Source organism: Corvus kubaryi, unplaced genomic scaffold (genome assembly GCF_017639235.1).
Source record: "Corvus kubaryi isolate FWS band 111438036 unplaced genomic scaffold, C.kubaryi_AGA036_p1.0 37130, whole genome shotgun sequence".
Classification (NCBI taxonomy): domain Eukaryota; kingdom Metazoa; phylum Chordata; class Aves; order Passeriformes; family Corvidae; genus Corvus; species Corvus kubaryi.
In genome coordinates, this window is record NW_024581033.1 from 1 (window position 1) to 22,840 (window position 22,840).

Below are 22,840 nucleotides of genomic sequence, written 5' to 3' on the forward strand. Positions count from 1 at the left end.
CTTCCAGGAAGGGATTGTGCTCCCTCTAATCCCATTTGCCCAGTCTGTGCCATGGGGATATTGCCAGCCTGGGGCAGCAGAGGCACACGCAGCTCTCAGCACTCTCTGCTCCAAGCACAGCTCTGGGCTCCTTTGCAGACTGCCTCTGCCGTGGGGTTTTCTCCAGGAGAAGCCAAGGAATTGCTCATGGAAGGGTGCAGATTAAGTTATCCCAAAGGGAAGCAAAGAGTAAGTACTCCAGGAAGAGCCCTTGGCATCTGCTGGGCTGAGGTGGGAAGGGGACATTGATTCCCTGCAGGGCCAATACACAACAACCTCCAAGCCAAAGCCCAGACTGGCAGGTGGGGTCTGACAGCAGCACTCTGACAAACCTCCTTGTCATTCTTCCCTGCAGTGACTTTTGCAAGCAAACTCTGAAGCTGACAAGCCCAGAAGCTCTGTCCATCCACTCTGGAAGGAAAGGATACTCCCAGGGATGAGGCACATTCCCAGCAAACTCTCCCAACCCAGCCTGGAGGCAGCGCTGGAGCTCGGGTGTGGGGCTGGGAAGGGCTGCCAGGAGCACGCACCCCCAGGTGGGGTGGCAGCGGCAGCAGCAAATTCCCACAAGGCTGATGGCACAACAGAGAGACAAAGGCCAGCAGTGCCCATGGGAGGTGCAGGGTTAATTCTGCTCCCTGCCCTGCCCCATCCCTGCAGGAAATCTCCAGGGGGGAGAGAAACTCTCAGGGTGCCCAAAATGCAGCATCTGTCACCCTGATCCCGCTTCAACTCAGCGTGGGGGGCCAAACTCCCCCCACAGGTAAACACTGAGCTGAGCTGGTCAGTCTCAAACACAGCCCCAGTTCTCCCCTCCAGCCTGTTCCTGGGGCTGCTGCCACATTCCTGACAAGGTGCCAAAGGCCACACCTGCACTGGCACGAGCACAGGCCCATCACTCCATCCAGCACCATCCCTCATTTTCCTCCCATTGCTCCCAAACCTCCCCCACGTCTGTGCCAGGGCCAGTGCCAGCCCTGAGCCCGTCACCCAACCCTGCAGCATCCAAACCTGCAATCCAGGAAGTTTTTCCACTGGAGTCTGCTGCACTTTTCCCCTTCAGTGCTATTTTCAGGAAGCAACAAATGCAAGTGCAAGGGACCAAAAAGGTGATTTAAGGAATGTTTTACTCTCACACTCCTTGCTCTACCCCTCACAACCACCCGAGCATAAAACAGACGTTCAGGAATTAGTGTTCAGTAGCTGCCATTGGAATTTTAAGGGATATCAACAAAGCTTTGATAAATCCTTGGGGAATTCCACAACACAGGTTTTCCTTCCCCAGCTGTGTCAGCGTCCAGCACAATTCCCTGTTCCTGTTTGGTCCCCAGGAGCTGCAAGAGGAATGTCAGTGGTCAGCTTCACCTCCTCGGCGTTGCCTCATTAGTTCAGGAGACAATTAATTCAAAAAGAATAAATCTGGTCAGTGGCAGAAGGTCAGCACAGGGAAGCATCAGCTTTGCCACAAGCTCTTCCTGCTCCTCTATCCTGGTCCCTGATCAGTACCTACTCAGCTAAACCACAGCAGCACAGTTTGGAGGGACAGAAGTTTTCAGCCTCGTGTGAGTGAAGACAGAAGCATCACTGGGAAGAAATCCTGAAGTTTAAAATCCTGTTCCTCACTTCTTTGACTAATGAACCTCTTAAAATCCACTCTGGATTGTGCAGGAAAGCTCCTTGGTCCTGCTTGGAAATTGATCTGTCCTAGACATCTACAACAGGCATTTATCAGTTATTCCAACTGATTCAATTAATTACTGAGGAAAAGAGAATACAAATAAACTGGAAAAAAATTGGCTCAAGTTTTCCTCAGGAATAAAGTGGGAGCTCACCAGCAAGGATTTCACACAGGCAGAGTGTGTGACATAAAATATATATGTGCATATATATATATATATATAAAATAAATAAATATACATATATATTGATACACACATATATAAAAATATGTATTATACATATTTATATCACTAACTAGCTAACTCACAAATATCTGCCATATATATATATATAACCACAAATATTTTTATATCACAAACTCTACCTATAAACCCCCACATATCCCCCCATTTTTAGGAATGCAACAGTTTTAGGGATCCTAAAATCAAACACATGCAGTGCTCTACAAAGGAGAATAAAGCACAATTTTATCCCATCAATTCCAAGATGTTTTCCTGCAAACTCCTGTGGCTTATCCATGAAGTGCACTCAGAATTGTCAGGATCATGAAATCCATTTGGAATTTTACTGTCTCTGCAGTATCCAGGGGGATGAGTTTTTCCAAAATTATTCCTCCCAGACCGAGCGCATCTCCTCAAGGTCCTTCTCGCTTTCTGCATCCTGGAAATGCAAAAGGGGAAAAGATAAATGTGCAGCTCAACTGAAACAAATAAGAAGCCTCATTTCCCTTCTTTTTCTCCAACCCCAAATCAGTTTTTAAGCATATCATGGAATCCTGGAACGGTTTGGGTTGGAAGGACCTTAAAGCCCATCCAGTTCCTGGGCAGGGACACCTTCCACTATCCCAGGTTGCTCCAAGGCTTGTCCAGCCTGGCCTTGGACACTTCCAGGGGCAGCCACAGCTGCTCTGGGCACCCTGTGCCAGGGCCTGCCCACCCTCCCAGGGAGGAATTTCCTCCTCATACCTGATCCAAGCACAATCTCTTTCAGTTTGAAGCCATTCCCCCTTTTCCTGTCATTCCAGACCCTTCTAAATTGTCTCTCTCCATCTTTCCTGTCACTGCAACAATCCCAATTCTCTCAGCCTTCCCTCACAGCAGAGGTGCTGCCTCCCTCCAGCCAACCTGTCCCTGCTCTGGATTTGCTCCATGTCCTCCCCCGAGCTGGATGCTGGGATCTCACCGGAGCAGAGGGGTGGAGTCCCTGTCTGCCCTCTGCCCATGCCAGGGTCCTTGCTGAGTGTTACCTCTTTGGTGCTCGCTGGCAGCTCCGAGGCGAGGTTCATCCACAGCACCGCCGCCGAGGTGTTCCCGAGGTCCCTGTAGCACTGGGAAGGGAAAAGGGAACGGGAGAAGGGTGCAAGGGGAAAAATCAGGCAGCAAATGTACCTGGGCAACTGCTAAATGAGCTGTTTCTGCCTCTCAACCCTTGGCACCGGCATTCCCTGCAGCATCCCTCATTCACAGGGCCTCAGAGGCACCACCAGATCTCGGAATATCAAATATATTTGACTCCCTTTCATTTCGGGCAAGGAGATTGGGTTTTGCTTGGAGATTTCAAGGTGTCCCCGTGGCTTTCACCCTTTTCAAAGCTCTGTTTTGATTTCCAGTTGCCATTTCCCCTCTTCCTCACACCACTGTCTCCAGAAAACCTCTCTCCTGGGAGCACATTGTTCCCCAGGCTGTCAAAAATGTAATATAATATTTACAGGAGTCTCAGGGTCCTGGAATAGGTCTGAAATATTCTCCTTGTGACCAGCAGCAGGAAACAGAAAGATTTTGGGTGCCCAGAGAGTCTTGGAGGTATTTGGAGACCATGAAATACACCCAGGAAAAGGAAGTGAGTGCTAAAAACCCCTCAGCAAGAGGGCTCAAGACTCCCCACCTGCACAGGGAAAGAGAAATACTTTATCCTTTACATCTCCCCATGATTCTCTGGCTGTATCACCACAGAAGTCGTGGTGGTGAAGGACTGAATCCCAGCCCATGGCTGCCCAGTCACCATTCCTGCTTCATACAGAATTTCATCTGTTAAAAACCTGAATTCAAAAGCCTCTACAAGGTGATTTGGCCTAAAAAGATTTTAAAAATAAATGGACATATTATCATCCTATAAAATCTTGCTCTTGCATGGAGTATTTTCCACCTGGTCAGCACTTCACAGCCAAAGGTGATTTTTAATACAAGTGTTTCTTACCCTCTGAACAAACAAGGAGTGAGTGGTTACCTTGGCAATGTAAACTCTTCCTGCTTTGGAAAATCCAGGGCTCAGCTCCTCGACCTACAGGAACAGAGGGAGGGTGTGACAGGGAAGAGCAGACATTAGGATATGCAAGGACACAGTTAACTCTTACATCAGGCTTCCTGCAGCTCTTCAAGTTAAAAAAAAAAAAAAAAAGATGGCAGGAGGGAGCATAAAGCATAAATACATAAAGCACTGTGGCCCTGAAACCTTCAAGCAGTTGTCTGGAAAAGGTGGAAATGGAAAAGTCAGCCAGGCTGAAGTAAAATCCTTGGAGAGGAATTAAAATGACAGGATGTACCTCCACGAGCGTTCCCAGAGCCTGAGGCACAGCCCAGACATATCCAGTACTGAGCAGGGAATTGCTGTGCAGCCTCAGGAAGGAAAACCAACCCCCAAACCCATCCCCAACACTTTGGGCTCTGACACCTTCAACATCCCATTGCTGGAATGGGACACTTCACGACTTTCCCTCTCTGCAGCGTTCCTTGCCCAGGTCCCAGGCCACGGGCAAGCAGCAGGGAGGGCTCCAAGCAGCCCATCCCACGCTGGCAGCTGGGCGGGTCAGCGATGCCCCTTCCCGGCGGATTCCCAGGCTCCCTCACCCGCAGGAAGTTCTGCAGCGCGTCCTGCACCGTGGCCGTCGGCGGGGCCTCGAACAGCGCCGACACCGTCCTCTTCTCCAGCCAGCCCAGGTGGGCAACCTGCAGAGGGGAAAGGGCAACCTGGCCCACCCGCCCAACAGCAGCAGGGAACAGCGGCCTGCCCAGCCCCCAGGAGGCAGCCAAACCCCTCGGCAGAGTCGGAATATTCCGATGGAGCATCCAAATCCAGCCACAGAATTCAACCCCATTGTCCCGAGGCAGCTTCTGCAGTTCCACACATCCGGGATTTGGATGGTCCCAAATCCCAACCTGCCATGCTGCAGCCACACCGGTCCCCGGCTGTGTCCTCCCTCCTCCAAGCCTAAACCTTCCACAAGAACCTGCTCCCCCACCCTAAGATTCCTTGGGAGAGGCGAGCTGAAGCCTTCCCTACTGGATAATCACAGCATCATTTAGGCTGGGAAAGCCCTCCCAGCCCATGGAGGCCAAGCTGTGCCCAGTCCCGACCTTGTGACCCAGCCCAGAGCACTCAGTGCCATGTCTGGGCATTCCTTGGACACCTCCAGGGATGGGGACTCCTCCACATCCCTCTGACAACACCTTGTTTAACCCTGTGTAATCCTGACAAAGCAGACTAGATGAAGCACTACCACACCTCTCCATCCATGGTTTTATTCCATGGCCTCAGCAGCTCCAGGCTCAGCATGAAGGAAGGCTCCTTCTCCACACAGGAAAAGAGCCAGGAGCTCCCAGCAGTTCAGCTCAGGGCTGCTCTGCAACTGCCACTGTCAATTATCCCAGCTACAACCTCTGCACCGTGGCTCCATTCCCGACAAAGTGCTTTCCAATGGCACAAATGGAACAGCAACTGCAGACTCTCATTCCCTTTTTTAGGCTCTAAATCTGATTGACGGCATCTGACTCCAAGCTTTTCCCTAAAGCAGCTGGCACACTGCTCCCAGCTCCGTGGGGCAGGGGCAGAGGGGACACACGCAGCACATCCCACACCAGTACCACGAGCAGAAGCTCCTCAGATGGCCTTGACCACATCCCTGCGTGCTCAGAGATGGAAGGAAGGTTGTTTTTACAGAGCAAAGCACTGGGAACAGGACAGGAGTTTGCAGCTCGGGCTTTTCCTAAGCCACCCTTTGCCATTTCACCTCCCATGCCACCAGCAGTGACTAAAAACCCAAGGCTGGAGCTGTGAATGCCTCAGAGGCCTGCCCAGGAGGTGATGATGAGCTCTGTTACCTGGTAACACCACCTGCCCAGGAGATAGTAGAGCTGTGGGTCCTGTGGCTTCAGGGCAATGGCTTTATCGATGTGCTCCTGTGGGAAAGCATCACCAGCACTCGTCACACCTTTGTCAGAAGCAAATAAAATACCCACGAGAGCAGGTGGGGAAAGAGGAAAGGACGAAATCCACAACTTCAGTGTCACAATCTGTAAAATCAAAGCTAGAGAGCCCAAATTTCCTTAGAGTGGATTCAGTGAGCAAGGAACAGCAGCACTCCTCCAGCCTCAGCAACAGGAGTTACTGCACACACAAGAAGCTGCCCTGCATTTTATTCCCACTCCAGAGCTGTGCCATAACCAGCTCACTGGTCATGTCAAAGGCTGATGGGGAAGCAATTACCTGTGGCCTGTTCCCCGTGCATCCTTTTCCCCTGGAACACCCACAAGGCATCGTAATAACAGTAATAATAACAGGAATAAAAATCAGGGATCTCAGGCAAATGAAATCCTCTTTGAGCAGCGACTGCTCCCGGGAGGGTGTGGGTTGCTCACAGGCACTTACAGGAGACAAGCTGGAGCTGTATCTTATCACCCCGTCATAATTCCACGTTTCAAGCTCTCAGTGTCATGTTTTACCTAAATTCATTTGCAAGATTTCTTTTTTTCCCTGCAGTTATAGCGTGTAAAACGGCAGAGCCAGCCCGGGCACTCCCAAACGGCACGGCTGGAATCAGCTTCCTCACCCCAAACCACCCACTCACAGCATCTCTGAGATCTACTGCTTCCCTAAGAAGAACTGGAGGCAATTTTCCCAATTTCCTGCTGCAGAAGTAAGTGTTTGATTCCCACACAAAGCCCAGCACCTCCTGGCCACTCACCTTGAAAACATATCCGGCCTGGATGCGCTTGGGAATGCTCTCGTGTTCCGACAGCTGCCCACACAGGATGGCGAACCTGCACGGGGACACACCTGCATGAGCCAGCTGGGATTAAATCCACATTTAATCCACATTTACCTGCTGTCCGTGGCTGCAGAAGGAAGACCTACAAGTGCTCGAAGCCAGGCTGAAGGGAGCTTGGAGCAGCCTGGGACAGTGCAAGGTGCCCCTGCCCATGGCAGGGGTGGAACAGGATGAGCTTTAAGGCCCCTTCTAACCCCAACCATCCCAGGATTCTGTGAAGTGCAGTAAAGCTTCACACCTTAGTGGGGAAAACAAGGAACACAGCACATCCCTCCCAGGGAAGAGACATAAGCAGCAAAATGCAGCACACCCAGGAAGGAATGAGCTGGAAGCACGAGGCAGCGGGAGGGGCTGGGTGTGAGGCACCAACTCGCTGCACTGATGGCTACAAACCAGGAGCAGCACACTTCCACACCCAGAACTGCCTCTCTGAGCAGGGCAAACTGTGACAGAACACAGAGCAGAGCACACTGAAGCTACTGCAGCGAGAGGCAGACCAGGAGCCCTAAGGAACTACGGGGCACTGCGAGCTCCTCCTGCAGCAGCCCAGCTCTGCTGCCAGGGAAATACTGGGAACACCTACCTACATCCTGCAGCTGGGAAACAGAGAACACAAGGTCAGTGCTGAAAGTGCAAAGCCATTTCCTTTTGTCCAGCAAGAGACCGTGACTTGTGAGCCTGAGAAGCAAGGCCCCAGCAAAATCAGTTCTTGCACGAGATGTGGAATTCAAGGAGGTTAATTTGAATTCCCCGTGGATTTGCACCCTCCCATCTCACCTCCCTGCAGCCCAGTGGCTCAAAACCTCCCTCCCTGCATCACTTCCCAAGAAACAATCACTCAGAGAGCTCTCAAGTGGGACAGAACATGCAGATGGAAGCTTGGCCTCTCTCATCCCGCTGGGAATAGAGGACGCTTCCATCCCTTCTCTGAGTTTGGCTCAAAAAAAAATCAGGTGGAACAGACAGACAAATGAATAACATGGCTCCTTCTGGCAAAAAATTAAAGCTGAAAAGCAGAAAGATGCAAATAAAATCCCTTTTCCTACACCCACACCCCAGCACTGCCAGATACCGACATCAATATCCCAAAGCATCCCTGGGGATGATTAACCACAGCAGATATGCAGGAATCTGTCAGGAGACCTTTAAATCTCCAATTACACCTTCCTCAGAGTCACAAAATCCCACAGATCCCCTCACTGCTCCATTTCCAATGCTGCAGTTTCCTGAATAATTTACCAATTTGCCTTAAATCTCTTCCTTTGATTTGTTAATTTTCTTGTGGAGAAGCTCTGGCTCAGCTCTAAAATTCTTATTTGTCATGGTAATGGCAAGGATCACCAGATCAGTGTGTTATGGGACAAAAGCCTTTTCCTGCCAGCTGGAAAAGCTCACGGCTCCACTGCCCCACTCTGCTGAGTGCAGATGATGGAACAAGTGTTTTCAGGATCTTCTTTGTTTCCCAACAAACCTCAGCCTGGACTACACATCCCTAACCACAGCACGAGAGGGGTTGAGAAATACAAGCCAATAAAAAGGTTATTCTCTAAGATCAAGAGATAAAATATTCTGAGACAATAAATCACGCAGTTGTCTCATGTAAAATAAAAATTCCAGGGGGTTTTTAACAGCCTGGTGAAATGCTGATGAAAAAGCCATAAAAGCAGCAGTAAATTAAATTTCAGTCCCATTTTGATGCCATGAAATAACCTAAATATATATATATGGTGGATTTTCATCCCCTGTAACCGGTGTGTGCCCCATGCAGCACTGCTTAGACCCATCCAAAGCTCTCCTTAGGATTTCCCTTGATTCATCAGCTGGACTCCTCACTAAGCTGCTGACACACCACTTCCCACAGGAATCTCAGCTCAGCACTTCCCCATCTTTTAGGAAATAAACTCTGTGGAAGCAGGAACCCCCAGCAGAGAGAGCCTCCTCTTCCAGCTTCAATCCCCAGGCTCAGGACTGGGAAGGACTGTTTGGGTTCTGCACGCTGACTTCCCTGGAAGCAGGACTCTGCCATGGAATACAGAGCCTGCAGGACCTCCCCTCCACAGTCAGGGTGCTCTGCCAGCCCAAACACAGCTCTTCTCTCCTTCAACCACTTCAAAGACAGTTTTCCCAGTATTTTATGAGCATTCCCAGTTTTTCACCTTCCTGAAGGTGCACTGGGTAGATGTAGGCGAGTCCCTGCACCTGAATAAGGGGACAGGGAATTAGCAGGCAGGGATTTAGACTGCAACAACCAAAAATTAAAGTAAGAATTTAATTGGGAATTGGTACCTTGGGAGACACAGCAGAATTCCCAGAAACCCAGCCCAGGTTTAATGACCAGCTGATCATGAAGAGGTTGGGAAAAAAAGCTTTGGCTTTTCCAAGGGGAGACAAGATGGAAGGAAAAAGTGGGGAAGGCTGATGTTGCCCCTTCCTTACAGCCCACCAACATCCATATGGGAGAGCTCCTGTATTCTGGATGTTCACATGCCTGAATTCACCTTCCAGGGCAGACAAGTCAGGGGCATGCACTCAGACAGCTCTAATTCCATGCTATTTTCCCTCCTCTACATTCTGAACTATCTCCTAACACCTGTTCCTAGAGCTGCCCCATATCACACTGACAGCAAATTCCGTCTAATCCGCCTGCGGAACGGAAAACACTCGGCTCATAAATCCAGAATGCAGCTCAAGATTGGCCAGATCTGGGCAGTGATGCACCAAGAGTTAAATCCTGAAGCACTGCCAGGTGTTCAATGAATCCATCTCCCAGGTGTATTGGGAATGCTGTGCCTTTTCAAAAATCCAGGATCTGCCCACGGACAGCCAGATGTACCCACGGGAACTGCCAAGGGCTGGTGACCGAGATGTTCCACCGAACTGCCAGACTCTCCAGAAGAAAGGGTACATTTTGGAGACTCATCCAACCCAATCCCACTTCTCCAGAACACACAGGAAAACTCCAAGGGGGCTGGAGTTTATTATTCCTCCCACAACGACGGCTTTCAGCCGGCAGCGCTTCATTTCCAGGGCAAGGTGCCCAATTCAAACTACAGCTCCTGACACAGCACCTGCACCATTTTCCTCAGATTTCCCTGAAATCCCTCTGGTTGCACTTCCAATATTACTTTTAGCAAGAGGAATGGAAGCCAAGGCAAATCCACAGCTCGCTCTCTGCTTTCCTGATCCCTAAAGCTGCAAACACCCACGAGGAATGTGCTGGGAATTCTACAAGGCCACAGTTGTTTCTCAATTCATTTCTGAGAGGTTTGTGCAACCACTGATGCTCCATCCATCCATCCATCCCTAAAAGCAAGAACAGATGTAGGAGCTCGCTCTGTCCTACTTGAGAACTGAAATCAGCTCATGGAGAAATCAGTTTAAATGGACATAAATTCTACCTGCTCAGAGATCTTTGACAATCAAAGCAGGGAATGACTCTGGTGTCTAAATCCCAGGTAAGAACCAGGTAACTGCAAGTCAGGAGCAGAGAGGCTCTGAGATCATTCCCTGTAAATCCCTCCCTTCCCATACACAAGCCTACTCCTAAGGCACCCAACAGGCACATTCAATGCCCAACACAGCTCCCACGCTCCTGTTCCTCAGTGCAGCTCTCACAGGGGCAGCAGGGGCAGAGGTCAGTCCCTCTGCACAAGGCTGGCTTGTCTGTGCAGCCCTGACCAAATCCCCGCTCCGCTCCGCCCGGAGATGGCTCCCTCGGGACCGGCCGGCTTCCAACAGCAGTGACAGGGAGGGCTCTGTCCCACATCCCACACCAGAGCCAGGAAAGGCCTCTCCTTTGTGTCTGGGCAGATCCCAAAGCCAGGCCAGACACAGCCCCAGACATTTACTGCTCTCCCTGTCATTCCTGAGAAACCACTTTTCCTCCTGCTGCCAAATCCTCCCAACCATGCAGCCCCCAAAGGAGCTGCAGCCAGAACTGATCTCCCAGCAGAAATCCTTCCCTTCCCCTAAGTTATCTTCTTTCTTTGTTGCTTTAAAATGTCAGTGATGACTGAACAACAACGAGGCACTGGGGGGAGAAAGCTTTCCTTGCTGTAACTGTAGGCTAAGTACTACTGTCTTCCTCAGCACCTCAAAAAACCAGGAATGATTTGGGCAGCAGGAGGGTATAACAAGAACAAAGGACAATGAATAAGCACCAGAAGACAACGAATAAGCACAAAAACCAGCACAACTTCATCTGAAGGAATCCACCAACTTTTTTAAGAGGCAACTGATAAAACAGAAAATCAACATGAAATTTGATTTCTGGGTGAAAACTCACACAGAAAAAATGCAGCCCAGGAGAGCTGCACCGTCAGGCTTCACACAGCCTGCGTGGAGAGGCAGCAAAATAACTGGGTAATAATAATATTTGGAATATTTCTATTGAAGTGGCCATTTAGGATGCAGTGGGAAGGAGAAAGATGATGTTGACTGCTGTGTGTAGAAGGAAGAATGCAAAGGACCATGACACCAGCACAAAGCCATACCACTCCCACAGCTTGTGTCCTGCACTGAATTCCTCCACTTTTGTCTGAAAAACTACAAGGAAGAGGGAGAAGAATACTGGAAAGACAACATGGGTGGTGAGAGAGAATAAATTATTCCCCTGTGACAGGAGATAATAAAGGATCAGGGTCTTCAGCAAGGCAGTTAGTCACTAGAGAGAAATATGACAGAATAAAACTGTAATTTAAATAAATGTGAACAGCATTCTCTGGTCACTTCTCCCAAGAGCTGAGGCATCAAATCCACCCCAAAAAAAACCTTTAAAGCCTCGCTGTTTTTTCTCCCCAGGGTAAATTCAATTAGCATAAAGAAAGACTGCAATTAAGCCAGCTTGTGACCACCTCAGAGCTGGGAAGGGAATAATTTCCTGCTCTATTCACGGCAGAAAACAATAATCTGTGTGCTGATAAAGGGAGTTACATCTTCATTCCCAGGAAATCCCACGCCTCCCACATGCTGCTGCTCTGCTGCCTCCTTTCTCCAGCTGCCCTGCAGAACCAGAAGCAAGATGTAGCTGTGCAGGAAGGAGCCTTATCCCTGTTTGGGAAAGGGGTCTGAGGAGCCAAGAACTGTCCCAAACTTGGAATTACAAGGCAAAACTGTCAATATTTGGACACTGGAGCAGAACCTGGCTTTGTAAAATACAAAGTTTAAGATTCGCCCTGGCAACTAAACCCCATTCATTGGAAGATGTGAAACCAGCAGGCAGAGCTCAACACCACAATCTGCTGGAGATTCTCCTGGCCCCGAATTCCTCCTTCCTATCAAAGCTTCAATGGAAAGCAGTAATTCATCACCAGCAGCTGAAATACAGCCTAAGATGATAAAGGCATCTATACAGGTGCCAGTAGCTCAAAACAATCCTTCAAACAAACTTGCTCATTGCAAGAGCACAGATCTTGGTTGGTAAAGACACTCAGCAACCTGTTCTCCCAATAATTGTCATTAAAAAAGAAAAAAAAAATCCCTTTTACTCTAATTTAAGCGTTGCCAGTCCTTCAGAACAACTGCTGACAAACACCACTCACGGAGGAATTCCCCAGGGGAACAGAAAAGCACATTCCCTTATCTCCACAAATATCCGTGCCACTCCACAAACTCTCTTCTGGGATAATTTTTAAAAAGGACACTTAAAAATTCACACTTCCAGGAGACTCTAAATGCCTGTCTGATAAGAGTGATGGTTCTCCTTCCTCCAGAATTAAGAGGAAAACAGGGAATCTGGCACAGCACCAAGCCCACACTCCCAGGCCTGGCTGATGGAGTCAAACACATCCCCTCTTGCCTCGAAGCAGCTCCACTTGGGAGCTTTTCCTCCAGAACTCTTCAGAGAGAAACTCATCATTAAATTAATATAAGAAACACCAAATTTATTCCTGTCATCACAACCAAACCTACTGCCTGTCAAGTCATTCCTTACACCAAGTAAGCAAAGCTGTTAAAAATGGCTTTTTATGGAAAACCACCACGTGTGGCACAGTGCAAGTAACAGCAAGTAAGTTTTTGGAGGGTTTGGATTTATTATTTTTTTAACTGCAAGCTCAGCTCACAAAAACCTTCCAATCCTTTTCCTACGCTTCTTAAAAGCAAGAAGTGAACAGTCACTTACCACTGGTGGCACTCAGCACTTTGATCCCATTTCTGCAAGGCAAGTTCCAGCTCTTCCTTCCCTGGAAAAAAAAAAGTAGCCAGAGGTAAGAAATTCAGTTGCTTTCTCTCCCAGTTTCTTGCTCTGACGGTGTCAGAGTAACATAATGGCATAAAAGTCATATATTTGTTAATTTGACAAGGCGTTTGGCTTGAAAACATCCCATACATAATTTTATCCTCTGGCAGGCTCAAAAAGCTGACAACTAAGCACCTATTCATGGCTAAAAGGACAATATGGAACTTAAAATTCCATGTTTAAATGGCTCCACTGATTTCCAGAAAAGAATAATTGCATTAGCTATAGTATTAACTAACTTCTGTGCATAATAAACAGGGCAGAAATTATTTAGATTAGTATCTTTTGCTGCACATCTTAACCATAATAAAGATGATTTTTGTTCTATTCTGACTCACCCAAAACCTCATAGGCACCTTTGAGTCGGTAAAGAAGAACGAGGGGATGAAATTAAAGCGACTCCCCTAAGCAAATTTAAAAATACATATTTTTTTATGTCTGCACGTGCTGGCAACACGGAAAACCCAGTGTGCTACAGCCAAAGCTTGTTTATTTCATATTTATTTTATGATTTTAGTATCACAGAGAAACGGATGACAGCTCTGAGAAACAACTTCCCCAGCTTTAAGCAGGTCTCCGTCTATTTTTACTCTTTCAAAGCACGATTTTTAAACACAAAAAACTTGTTTAAAGCGCCCAGCTTATAGGGAAAAGCAACAACTGCCCGGCCCCGCTGGCAGGCGGGGGGGCTGCACAGCTGAGTGCCAGCCCTCCTCTGGCCCGGCAGGGAATCCAGGGAACTCCTCACCCTCGCTGGCGCAGGATCTCCTCTCGTCCGCGTCCTCCGTCAGCTCCCACACGTCGCAGCGCGCCCGCGCCAGGCGCCACAGGAACTCGCGCTGCCCCGCGTACTGCAGGAACACAAAGAGCCCGCAGGGCCCGTCAGAGCCCGCCCTGCCACGGGCAGGGGCAGCCAGGCACCAAGGCTGAGCGGGGCACCCGCACCCGAAGGCATGCAGGGATTTGTCTGAGCCTTGGAATGCCCCGGTTCCGAGGGAGCCGAAGCGGAAGCGCGGCGGAGGGAAGCGAGGGCGGGTTTGTAACTCGGTGTGGCCACGGGAGCACGGCAGGGACCGTCCCCCCGGGCTGGGAACCGCAGGGGCACCTCCCGTGCTGTGCCCAGCTCTGGGCTTCCAGGTCAGGAAAGGCAGGGAGGGGCTGGAGCGTGTCACGGGGAGGGAACGGAGCTGGGGGGCTCAGCCTGGAGAAAAGGAGGCTCCGGGGGCATCTTCCGGCTCTCCACAACTCCCTGACAGGAGGGGGCAGCTCCCGGGGAACAGGGACAGGACAGGAGGAAATGGCCTCAAGCTGTGCCAGGGCAGGTTCAGGTTGGACACCAAGGAGGAATTTCCGCATGGAAAGGGCTGTCAGCCACTGGAAGGGGCTGCCCAGGGAGGTTTGGAGTCCCCTCCCTGGAGGTGTCCAGGGAAGGCCTGGAGGCAGCACTCAGTGCTCTGGGCTGGGGACAAGGTGGGGACCGGGCACAGGGTGGACTCTGAGTGAAGAAACTCCTCCTGATGTCCAAGCTGACCTTCCCCTGGCACTGGAAAATACAACAAGGCACCTTTACCGCCAGCTTGTTGTTGAGGAGCAGCTGGAACCCCTCTCTCTTGTCCCGCTCATCCCCGCTGTGCAGGCGGTCAGCCTGCTCCAGGAGCTGCCCCAGGCCCTCCTCCAGCGTGGAATCCAGGACCAGAGGGTTTTCATCCTCGGGGACCAGATCCAGGGAATCCCTGCGCACAGTCCTCACTGTGTCACAGCTCACTTCGTCCTCGCTCTCCCGCTCCGACTCCCGGTCGTAGTCGGACTCGGCGTTGGCTGTGGTGTAACTTCGGGGGAAAAAACAGCACCAGAGCAGTTTGAGGAGCTGCTCCTCAGAGAGGAAGAGCATCTTAGCTTATCCCAGAGGACACTGCACAACCCAAGTGTCTCCAACAGTCTCATTTCTCATATCCCCCTCAGAAAGCTGAGGGATGAAGGTGACAACAAAGTTAAGTCCCAAGTCAGTTTTGAGCAACCTGGGCAAAGGTGGAAGGTGTCCCTGCCCAGGGCAGGGGGGGGCAATCTCATCTCTGGATGAGATGTAAGGCCCCTTCCCACCCAAAGCATCCCGGGATTCTAACTGTCCCCACCTCCCCTGCACACCCTGTCAGCTCCTCCCTCTCAGCCCTTCTAACTTCAGTACAAGAGAATTAACCAGCTAAAACCCGAGCCAGGACAATGCAGTTAAATAGATGGGTGATAAAAGGGAACTTCAACAAGCCCTGTGCAAAATGCAGCCTGAGGGGTTTAGCCTTTTCCAGGGAATTTCAGGCACAACAGCTGTACTGGCAACACCTCAGACCTCCATCACCCTGAACATCAAATGCTACATGGCCTCTTCCCACTGCCAGCTGGGAAGCCACCAGGACTATGTCCCACGAGCAAGGAATCCAGCAAGGATTCACCACACGTGCAAAAACCCAGGGGATGACCAGCAGCTGAAGCAGGCAAACACACCAGGACATGAGGGATTATGGAGGTCCTGGTGGGACTCCATGACTTTGGAGGTCTCTCCCAACCTCGGTGATCCTGTAAAGCTCAGATCAAACCTCCTGAAAATGGTGAAAATGGAGCTCCCCCAGCACCCGAGCTGGGAATTTGAAATTGAAACCACCAGCGTTATGCAGTGGTACCACAGCAGGAGGGAGGCTACTTACAGAGCTGGTTCCTTTTCAAACATGACTCTCTGTGCCCCTCACTTTTACCTGCAAGCTCTCAGCTACAGAACAGGCACAAATCAGCCAGTCATCCCAAAATGTGCACTTGAACGTGGGGATTTTGTTGATTTAAGTCAATAACTGCCCAAGAGAACTTTGGCGGTTCTGCTGGAACTCAATTCCCTCCACTCTGGGGGCACTGGGTGCTTCCAGCTGTGCTCATTCCTCCTCCCAGGGACAGCCCTGTGGCCCTGCCTTTGCCTGGGGACACAGATATGTGACCACAGCCCCAATCCAAAGGAGGCAGTGACAGGGCTTTGCCCACGAACAGATAACAAGACACGTTTGGCTATCAAAGCCTCCTGAGAACCATCCCTAATTCTCAACAATTCCCCTCTCTGCTCCCTCACCACAGCCTCCAGCCCTCAGCCAGACATTCAAAACCCCACCATTTTGTCCTGAAACATTTTAAGGCAAGAAATAAAGCACCAGCCTCACACTGCAAGATGTCAGCTCACACTGGAGATGACACTGAATTAATGGATAACACACCAACACAGGGTAGGTGACACTGGCACAGCTCTGGCTTGGATTAAAACCCTCATTTATTTACTTTTCTCAATATCAATGACATTATTAGTTCTCTAGACCCCCTCATTTCCAGGAATTAAACACCAACTCCTTGAATTCCCTGATTTCCCCATCCTAACCCCCAACATTTTACTGGCAGCTGCCAAGATTTCAGTCCTTCAGATCGAAAACCAACCCTGTTTTCTGCCAGCCAGCCCCTAAGGGATTCTGCCAGTTCAAAAAGACAAGAAACCCAAAGTTTTCAGGGAGATTAAGGGATTTAGGTGTTAACAGCCTGTTTTCCTGCCTTTACAATGATGGAAAGCTCTGGAATGCTTTAGTACAGCGATCCTGAAGGAAAACAGAGCCCATGGAAAGAGGAGGTGAGGAAGCCCAAAAGCCAAGGCCACACAGGGAAATTAAGCAGCACAAACCCCCCGAGAACTCTTGTGAGGTTTTTGGGAATTGTGTCTGAAACTGGAGAAGCTGCTCAGGTCCAAAATAAAGCTGAGATGGGGGTTCCTTGTTCTGAACCTCACTCAAAGAATTCAGCTGCCAGCGAGGGACACCCAGCTGAAATTCATCTGTCGGCTACAGGCTCGTTCCTCCTCCCAGCACCTGCTCCAAAGCTTCAGCAGTTCTTTCCAAAACTTGCATTTCCTCCCGCGAAAATGTCACCTCTCAAGCACATCCACATCCCTAACAGACAACGCTGCACACTACAGGCAGCTGCTCCTGCCCAGACTGATATTACGACACCTCTCAGAGTGAGGCATCACCTGAGATGCAGGTTTTAAATCAGGTGAGAGCTGCTAATCCACCAATTCCCACACTGGTCATTACAGCTAATTACAGATGTTAATTAAAATGCAAGGACTCCACCAGCCACCACTGGATTCCCAATAAATTATCGAGTTTTTGCAGCAAAATACACCCCCTGTGCCCTTGGGAGGTGCCTTTTCTGTAACTCTGAATTATCAGCCTCTGTTGCAGCTTACAGTTTTCTGAGATCTGAGGACAGCCAGGGCTGGGATGTGTGGACAAAACCCCCTTTTCCAGCAGTTTTTCACAAGCCACTGTCCCCCCCCCCCGGTGACTCAGTGCATCTGAGTTACCCAAATAGCCAAGCCCTGCCTTCAGAACCAACTCCACAGCTCTCAAATCTGCTCTGCAGCCTCCTTACCTATTACACCACCATGAATCACTCCCTCCCTAATTCCCCTCGCATTCCAACACCCACTTGAGCTGGATGAAGCTCTACAACCCCAAGGAGATCACAGCAGCTCCCTGCTGCCTCACCAGCTCCAGTTGTTAGAGATAAACACGAGTTCAGGGCAGCCACAGATCCCTGTCCTTTGTCCTGGGAGGACAAATCCCTGCTGCCAAGTGCCAGCTGGCACCAGCTCCCAGGTTGTTTGGCTGTCCAAATTCCCCCTGAGATGCTCCCACTGCTATAAAATCCCTCTTTAAATGACATTTCATCCCAACTGCTCTGGGAAAACGCATATGGCAGCACCACCTGTTTTTTGGGACACACTTCCACACCCCCAAAAGCTACATAAGTGGTCAGATTCAGGCACAAAAGAGCAGCATTTCCTCAGAAAATCAGCAACCACGTGTGCAGGAGAACTTGTAACCTAACATGCATAAACCAGCAGCTATATTGGCACTTTTGATGGTGTTCTTACACCACACAGAACTTTTCCATCATGTGCAGGGCCAGGAGTTGGACTTGGATGATCCTCCTGGCTCCCTTCTATCTCAGGATATTCCCTGATTTGGTGATCTGACCGTTTTCACCTGATTTTAAACCCTAAGACCTTAACACAACTGATCAGTGTGACACAGGGAGAGAAATTCCTAAGAAATATCCTCACTGAAGACATCTCAGTGCATTGAGGACATTTAGCTAACACATTTTTAACTTGAGAAAGTTCTCCACACACTCTAAAACATATATTTATAGATTTATTTATATATATTTATATTTATGTGTATCTATATACACATTAAAATACACATATGTATATGTGTGTATGAAAAATCATAATATTTATTAATATATTGATATAGACATTGTCTGGAAATTTGATTTCTAAACTCTCTCCCTCCAGTGCCAGGCTGGACTTGTACTTCCCTTCCTTCTGCAAGGTTCCTTAACCAAATAATTCCTTTAAAAACCGTAAAAATAAGTGTATTTGCCTTTCTCTAAAAGCCAGGATCGTTTCAGATCTCTCAGTCTGGCCCTGGCAGTAACACATTTAGGGTAATAAAAGCAAACTAAAACAGGCTGTAGGAGAAAAAAATTCCCTCTTTTATGTTCTAAACTGCCCAGATGTGGCACCAAATCCCCTAAAAGGTCTGTCCCAGTGCTCAGCTTACCCCCCTTCGCTCTCTCCATCATCTGTGTTGGCATTGCCTGAGCTGGCTGTGAAATAGATGGAGCTGGAGCCTGTGGAGTCACTTCTCTCCCTGGAGAAGGGGAACTTCCTCCTGCGAGTCACTCGCTGCGTTTCTTCCAGGTGGGTCCTGGAGGGAAAGAAAAAGGGAGAGGAATAAATATTTGGTGGTGAACTATCTGCTATTCCCCTTCTCCTCTCCAGCAGACTCCACCCAACTCCCCCCATATCCAAGGAGTTCACCAGGTGGTTTAGTCCTGTTTGTACACACTCAAACGGAGCTAATGCTGTGCTCTGCAGGTGAAGCAAATCGTGCTCCATGGACAATCCCTGGAGAACCCACAGGTGTGATGTTCATCCAGCCTCCTCAGCAGGAACAGGAGGGACAGAGCGGCTTCAGACGGGAAGCGGGAAATTGAGGCTGGATATGGGGAATGAATCCTTCCCTGTGAGGGTGCTGCAATGGATTTCCCAGGGAAGCTGTGGCTGCCCCATCCCTGGAGTGTTCCAGGACAGCCTGGACAGGGCTTGGAGCAACCTGGGCTAGTGGAAGGTGTCCCTGCCCATGGGTCCCTTCCAGCCCAGGCATTCCCGGATCCTGGGATCCTGTGGCTGTTTTCCCATGCCAGGGAGTGCCCGATGCCAGCCCAGGAGAGAGGGGCAGTACCTGACTTCCCCCACGATCTCCACCGCCAGCTGCTGGAGGCTGTTCCGCAGCTCCTCCACCTCCTTCCTCAGCTCCACGACGTTCCTCACCACGAAGTCCAGGCGCTCCAGCAGCTCCAGCTGCTCGTCCTGCCTCAGCAGGGGGCTGGGCACGGCTCCGTCGCCCGCATCTGCCGGGAGCAGCGCTCCGGGCACGGCCTGGGCTGCACCAGAGCACAACGAGGTGGTTAGACCCAAGTGGGACAGGATTCCATGAGGGAAATGTGGCCACAGTTCTGTTGGCAGGGGAGATGAGGCTTGACAGGGACACCGAGCTGATCAGGGGGATGGAGCAGCTCTGCTGTGGGGAAAGGCTGGGACAATTGGGATTGTTCAGCCTGGAGAAGTGGGGTGACCCAACTGCCCCTTCCAGTGCCTGAAGAAAAGATGGAAAGGGACTCTTTACAAGGGCCTGGAGAGACAGGACAAGGGGGAATAGCTCCAAACTAGAAAAGGGGAGATTTAGATGGGATGTCGGGAAGGAATCCTTCCCTGTGAGGGTGGCCAGGCCCTGGCACAGGGTGCCCAGAGCAGCTGTGGCTGCCCCTGGATCCCTGGCAGTGCCCAAGGCCAGGCTGGACATTGGGGCTTGGAGCAGCCTGGACAGTGGGAGATGTCCCTGCCATGGCAGGGGTGGCACTGGATGGGCTTTAAGGTCCCTTCCCACCCGACCCATTCCAGGACTCCACTATTCCATGACCACTGCGAACAACACGGTTTCACTTTCTATTCCTGAAGTTTTGCACAGGCGTGGATGAAACCCAGCCAGCTCAGGGCTCGGAATCAGTATTTCTAAACGCTCAACACCCCAACCTCACTTCCCCCTGTCCTGGCCCCACTCCCCCATTCCATCCCATTCCCAGCATTCAATCCCTATTCTCCCCTACTCCAGCCCCATTTCCCCCATTCTTCCTATTCCAACCCCATTCCCCTCATTCCAATGATGCCATGAAGATTTTTGCCTTTTCTTTTATACCCCTGTTATACCTTTTCACAACTTCTGTATTCCTAGTGCTTTTTGCCTACATTCTTGGACTTGTTTGTCAAGCTGAGAGACTCAACATTTTAGAAGCTTCGTAGCCAGGGATCAGTGCGCCCCAGAGCCCAAGGTCCTCTCCAGAACACATTCTGTAAACCAAGATAGAACCATCCAGGGGAAGGTTCCTTGGGGAGGGGGGGCTCACTTGAGCCTCTCATTGGGGAATCTTTGCTAGATATGCTAATTAGTAAAACCTATAATGTTATACCCAATGTTGGGGGGAAAAAAGACAGACTCGGGGGGGTGCATCTCGATGCATATGACCTGAACGTGTGCACCTAAGGATCCTTACAATAAATACCAAGGTGAAATCCCTTTTCCCCTTCTAACCATGTCTGACTCTTGATTTTAAGACCAGGAAAAGGCATCACCAACCCCATTCTTCCTTCTCTAATCGCATTTCCCTCTGCTCTTCCTATTCCAACCCCATTCGTCTCTACTCCAACCCCATTCCATTTCCTCCATTCCAGCTCCATTCCCCCTATTCCAACCCCAATTCCAATTCCAACGTCAACTCTGCGCAAGTTCCTCCCCGCTCCAGCCCCACCGCGCATATCCCGGCCCCATTCCCCTCATCCTAAACCGGCTTTCCCGGCCCCCCCCCCCCCCTCCCGCTCGTACCGTGGCGCGGCGGCCCCGCCGGCTCCTTGGAGCGGCGGCGCATGGCCCAGAGCAGCCCGAGGCCGATGCCGGCGCCCGCCGCCAGCCCCAGCGCTATCCCCAGCCGGGGCCCGGCCCGGGCCGGCTCCGCCACCGGCACCGCCATGGCCGCTCCGGGCGCGCGGCACCGCCCGCGGCGCGCCGCGATGACGTAACGGAGAGGCGACAATGGAGAGGGGAGGGGGGGTCTCTGCGCGTGTGACGTAATCGGCGCGCGGGGCTGCGAGCCCGCGCCCACGGCCTGCGGTGGCCCCCGGGCGTGGCACGGAAAGGGACGCGGAGCTGGCCATGGCCCCGCAGGCACCCGCACCTGGGCCTGTGCCACCCTCCGCGGGTGGCACCGCCCGCCCCCAGGCGCTGAGCCCGCGGGATTCCGCGGGAAGGTCCCTCCAGGGCCGCGGGCTCCGCCCCTGCTGTCGCCTCAGCCCCTGTCCCCTCGTGGTGCCAACACCTTGACCCGGGTGTGGGGGGACGCGCCGGGTGTCTCGGGAGCCCGACGCTCTGTGGGTGTTCCCCCGCTTGGATCCTCCCAAGGTGGGATCCAAGCCCTTTTCCTGAGAAAGAGTTTCCAGAGAGAGCTGGTGCTGCGCTCCTTCCCTTGAACCCTTTTGGGGTTGGCAGAGAACACCCCCAAGCTGGGGGGGGGGGGGTGTGGGAGGAAACCCCGCTGGATTTGGTGGTCAGCTTCCAGCAGAAAGGGACAAACGTGCCCAAAGAACGGGAATTTGGGATGCCCAAGGGAGCTGAGCAGGACAGGGTTAGTGCAGTGAGGGAGTAGGGCACAGGGCTGGTTGTGGGAGCCACGGGTTCTTGGGATGAGATAATGGATTCTAGGTGGAATAGGGAAAGGAGCCAGGAACGGCCGAACAATCATCCCAAGCCTCTGGGGCTGGAATTCCCCCCTCGACAGGAAATGCGGGGGGCGGTTCCATTCCTGGTGCGATCCCCCAGGAAGAACTTCTTTATCCCAGAATCACTGAAACTAGAAATACCTTTTTCTGCAAGAGCCAAAGGATTCCTTAGGAAAAGGCGCCGCTCAGGAGAGGGAAAACCAACCCTGCTCCTGGGGGTTTGGGCAGAGCCAAAGAACCTTCTGCTTCCCTTTATGTGAATTACTGGGAGCAATTCCGAGCCAGCCCAGTCCAAGGAGAGCTGGGAGCAGCCAGCTCGGAGCTGGAGGGTGATAAACTGCTTTGGGATGATGGACGAGATCCACCAGTGCTCTGGCTGCCTCCCAGATTTTGGTGTCTCCTGAAGAAATTCAATATTAGAATGTTATGTATGGCTCTGCTCTCATTTCCTTACTCTTTTTTCCTTATTACCTTTTTTCCCCAGGAAGGAGCCACATTAGAGTCAGACCCAGAGCTGGGCAGGCTGCCAGAACCCTGGCCAGTTTTCCTTTAATTTCTGGAAAGGTCTGGATTTCATATCCGTGTTGTTCCCTGCGTAGCCACAGACCAGCAGAGGTCCGGAGGGGTCATGGATTATGGGAACTCTGTCAAAATCCAGCCCAGCCAGGTGAACGGTGCCCCCAGTTCATTGGGCAACAGGTTTGCCCTGGGACAGGAGAGCAATGAGCAAACATTCCAGCTGTTTCAGGACTCGGGGAAGAGGCTCTCCTGGGGATGGGAATGATCAAAACAAGCTGATGTTTAACCCGTGGGGTGAGGTATCCCACGGAGAACTCCAAATGGACACACTGGGATTCATGGGACGCGTTTTAGGAAGAGGAGACCATCAGCTTCTGGCTTTTCTTGCACCTCACCA

At 51.0% G+C, this 22,840-nt stretch overlaps 1 protein-coding gene across 3 annotated transcripts; it reads right to left on the minus strand.

Annotated features, from left to right (window-relative positions):
* Positions 1 to 1,148: 1,148 nt before the first annotated feature.
* On the minus strand, positions 1,149 to 21,194 carry RMDN3 (regulator of microtubule dynamics 3). 3 transcript variants are annotated; one of them, XM_042021217.1, is made up of 12 exons: positions 21,035 to 21,194; positions 19,337 to 19,538; positions 18,653 to 18,799; positions 14,572 to 14,830; positions 13,750 to 13,852; positions 12,885 to 12,945; positions 6,680 to 6,755; positions 5,817 to 5,894; positions 4,566 to 4,664; positions 3,946 to 3,999; positions 2,966 to 3,046; positions 1,149 to 2,379 (listed from the first exon to the last, which is right to left on the minus strand). In XM_042021217.1, the coding sequence occupies exons 1-12, from the start codon at positions 21,177 to 21,179 to the stop codon at positions 2,326 to 2,328; spliced, it is 1,359 nt and encodes a 452-aa protein (XP_041877151.1). In that variant the 5' UTR covers positions 21,180 to 21,194; the 3' UTR covers positions 1,149 to 2,325. The 3 variants fall into 3 exon arrangements, 2 of the variants coding, with proteins under 2 accessions (XP_041877151.1, XP_041877150.1); XM_042021216.1 differs by having other exon boundaries at positions 14,566 to 14,830; XR_006014895.1 differs by lacking the exons at positions 1,149 to 2,379; positions 2,966 to 3,046; positions 3,946 to 3,999 and adding an exon at positions 7,347 to 7,441 and having other exon boundaries at positions 4,579 to 4,664; positions 14,566 to 14,830.
* Between the last annotated feature and the right edge of the window lie 1,646 nt (positions 21,195 to 22,840).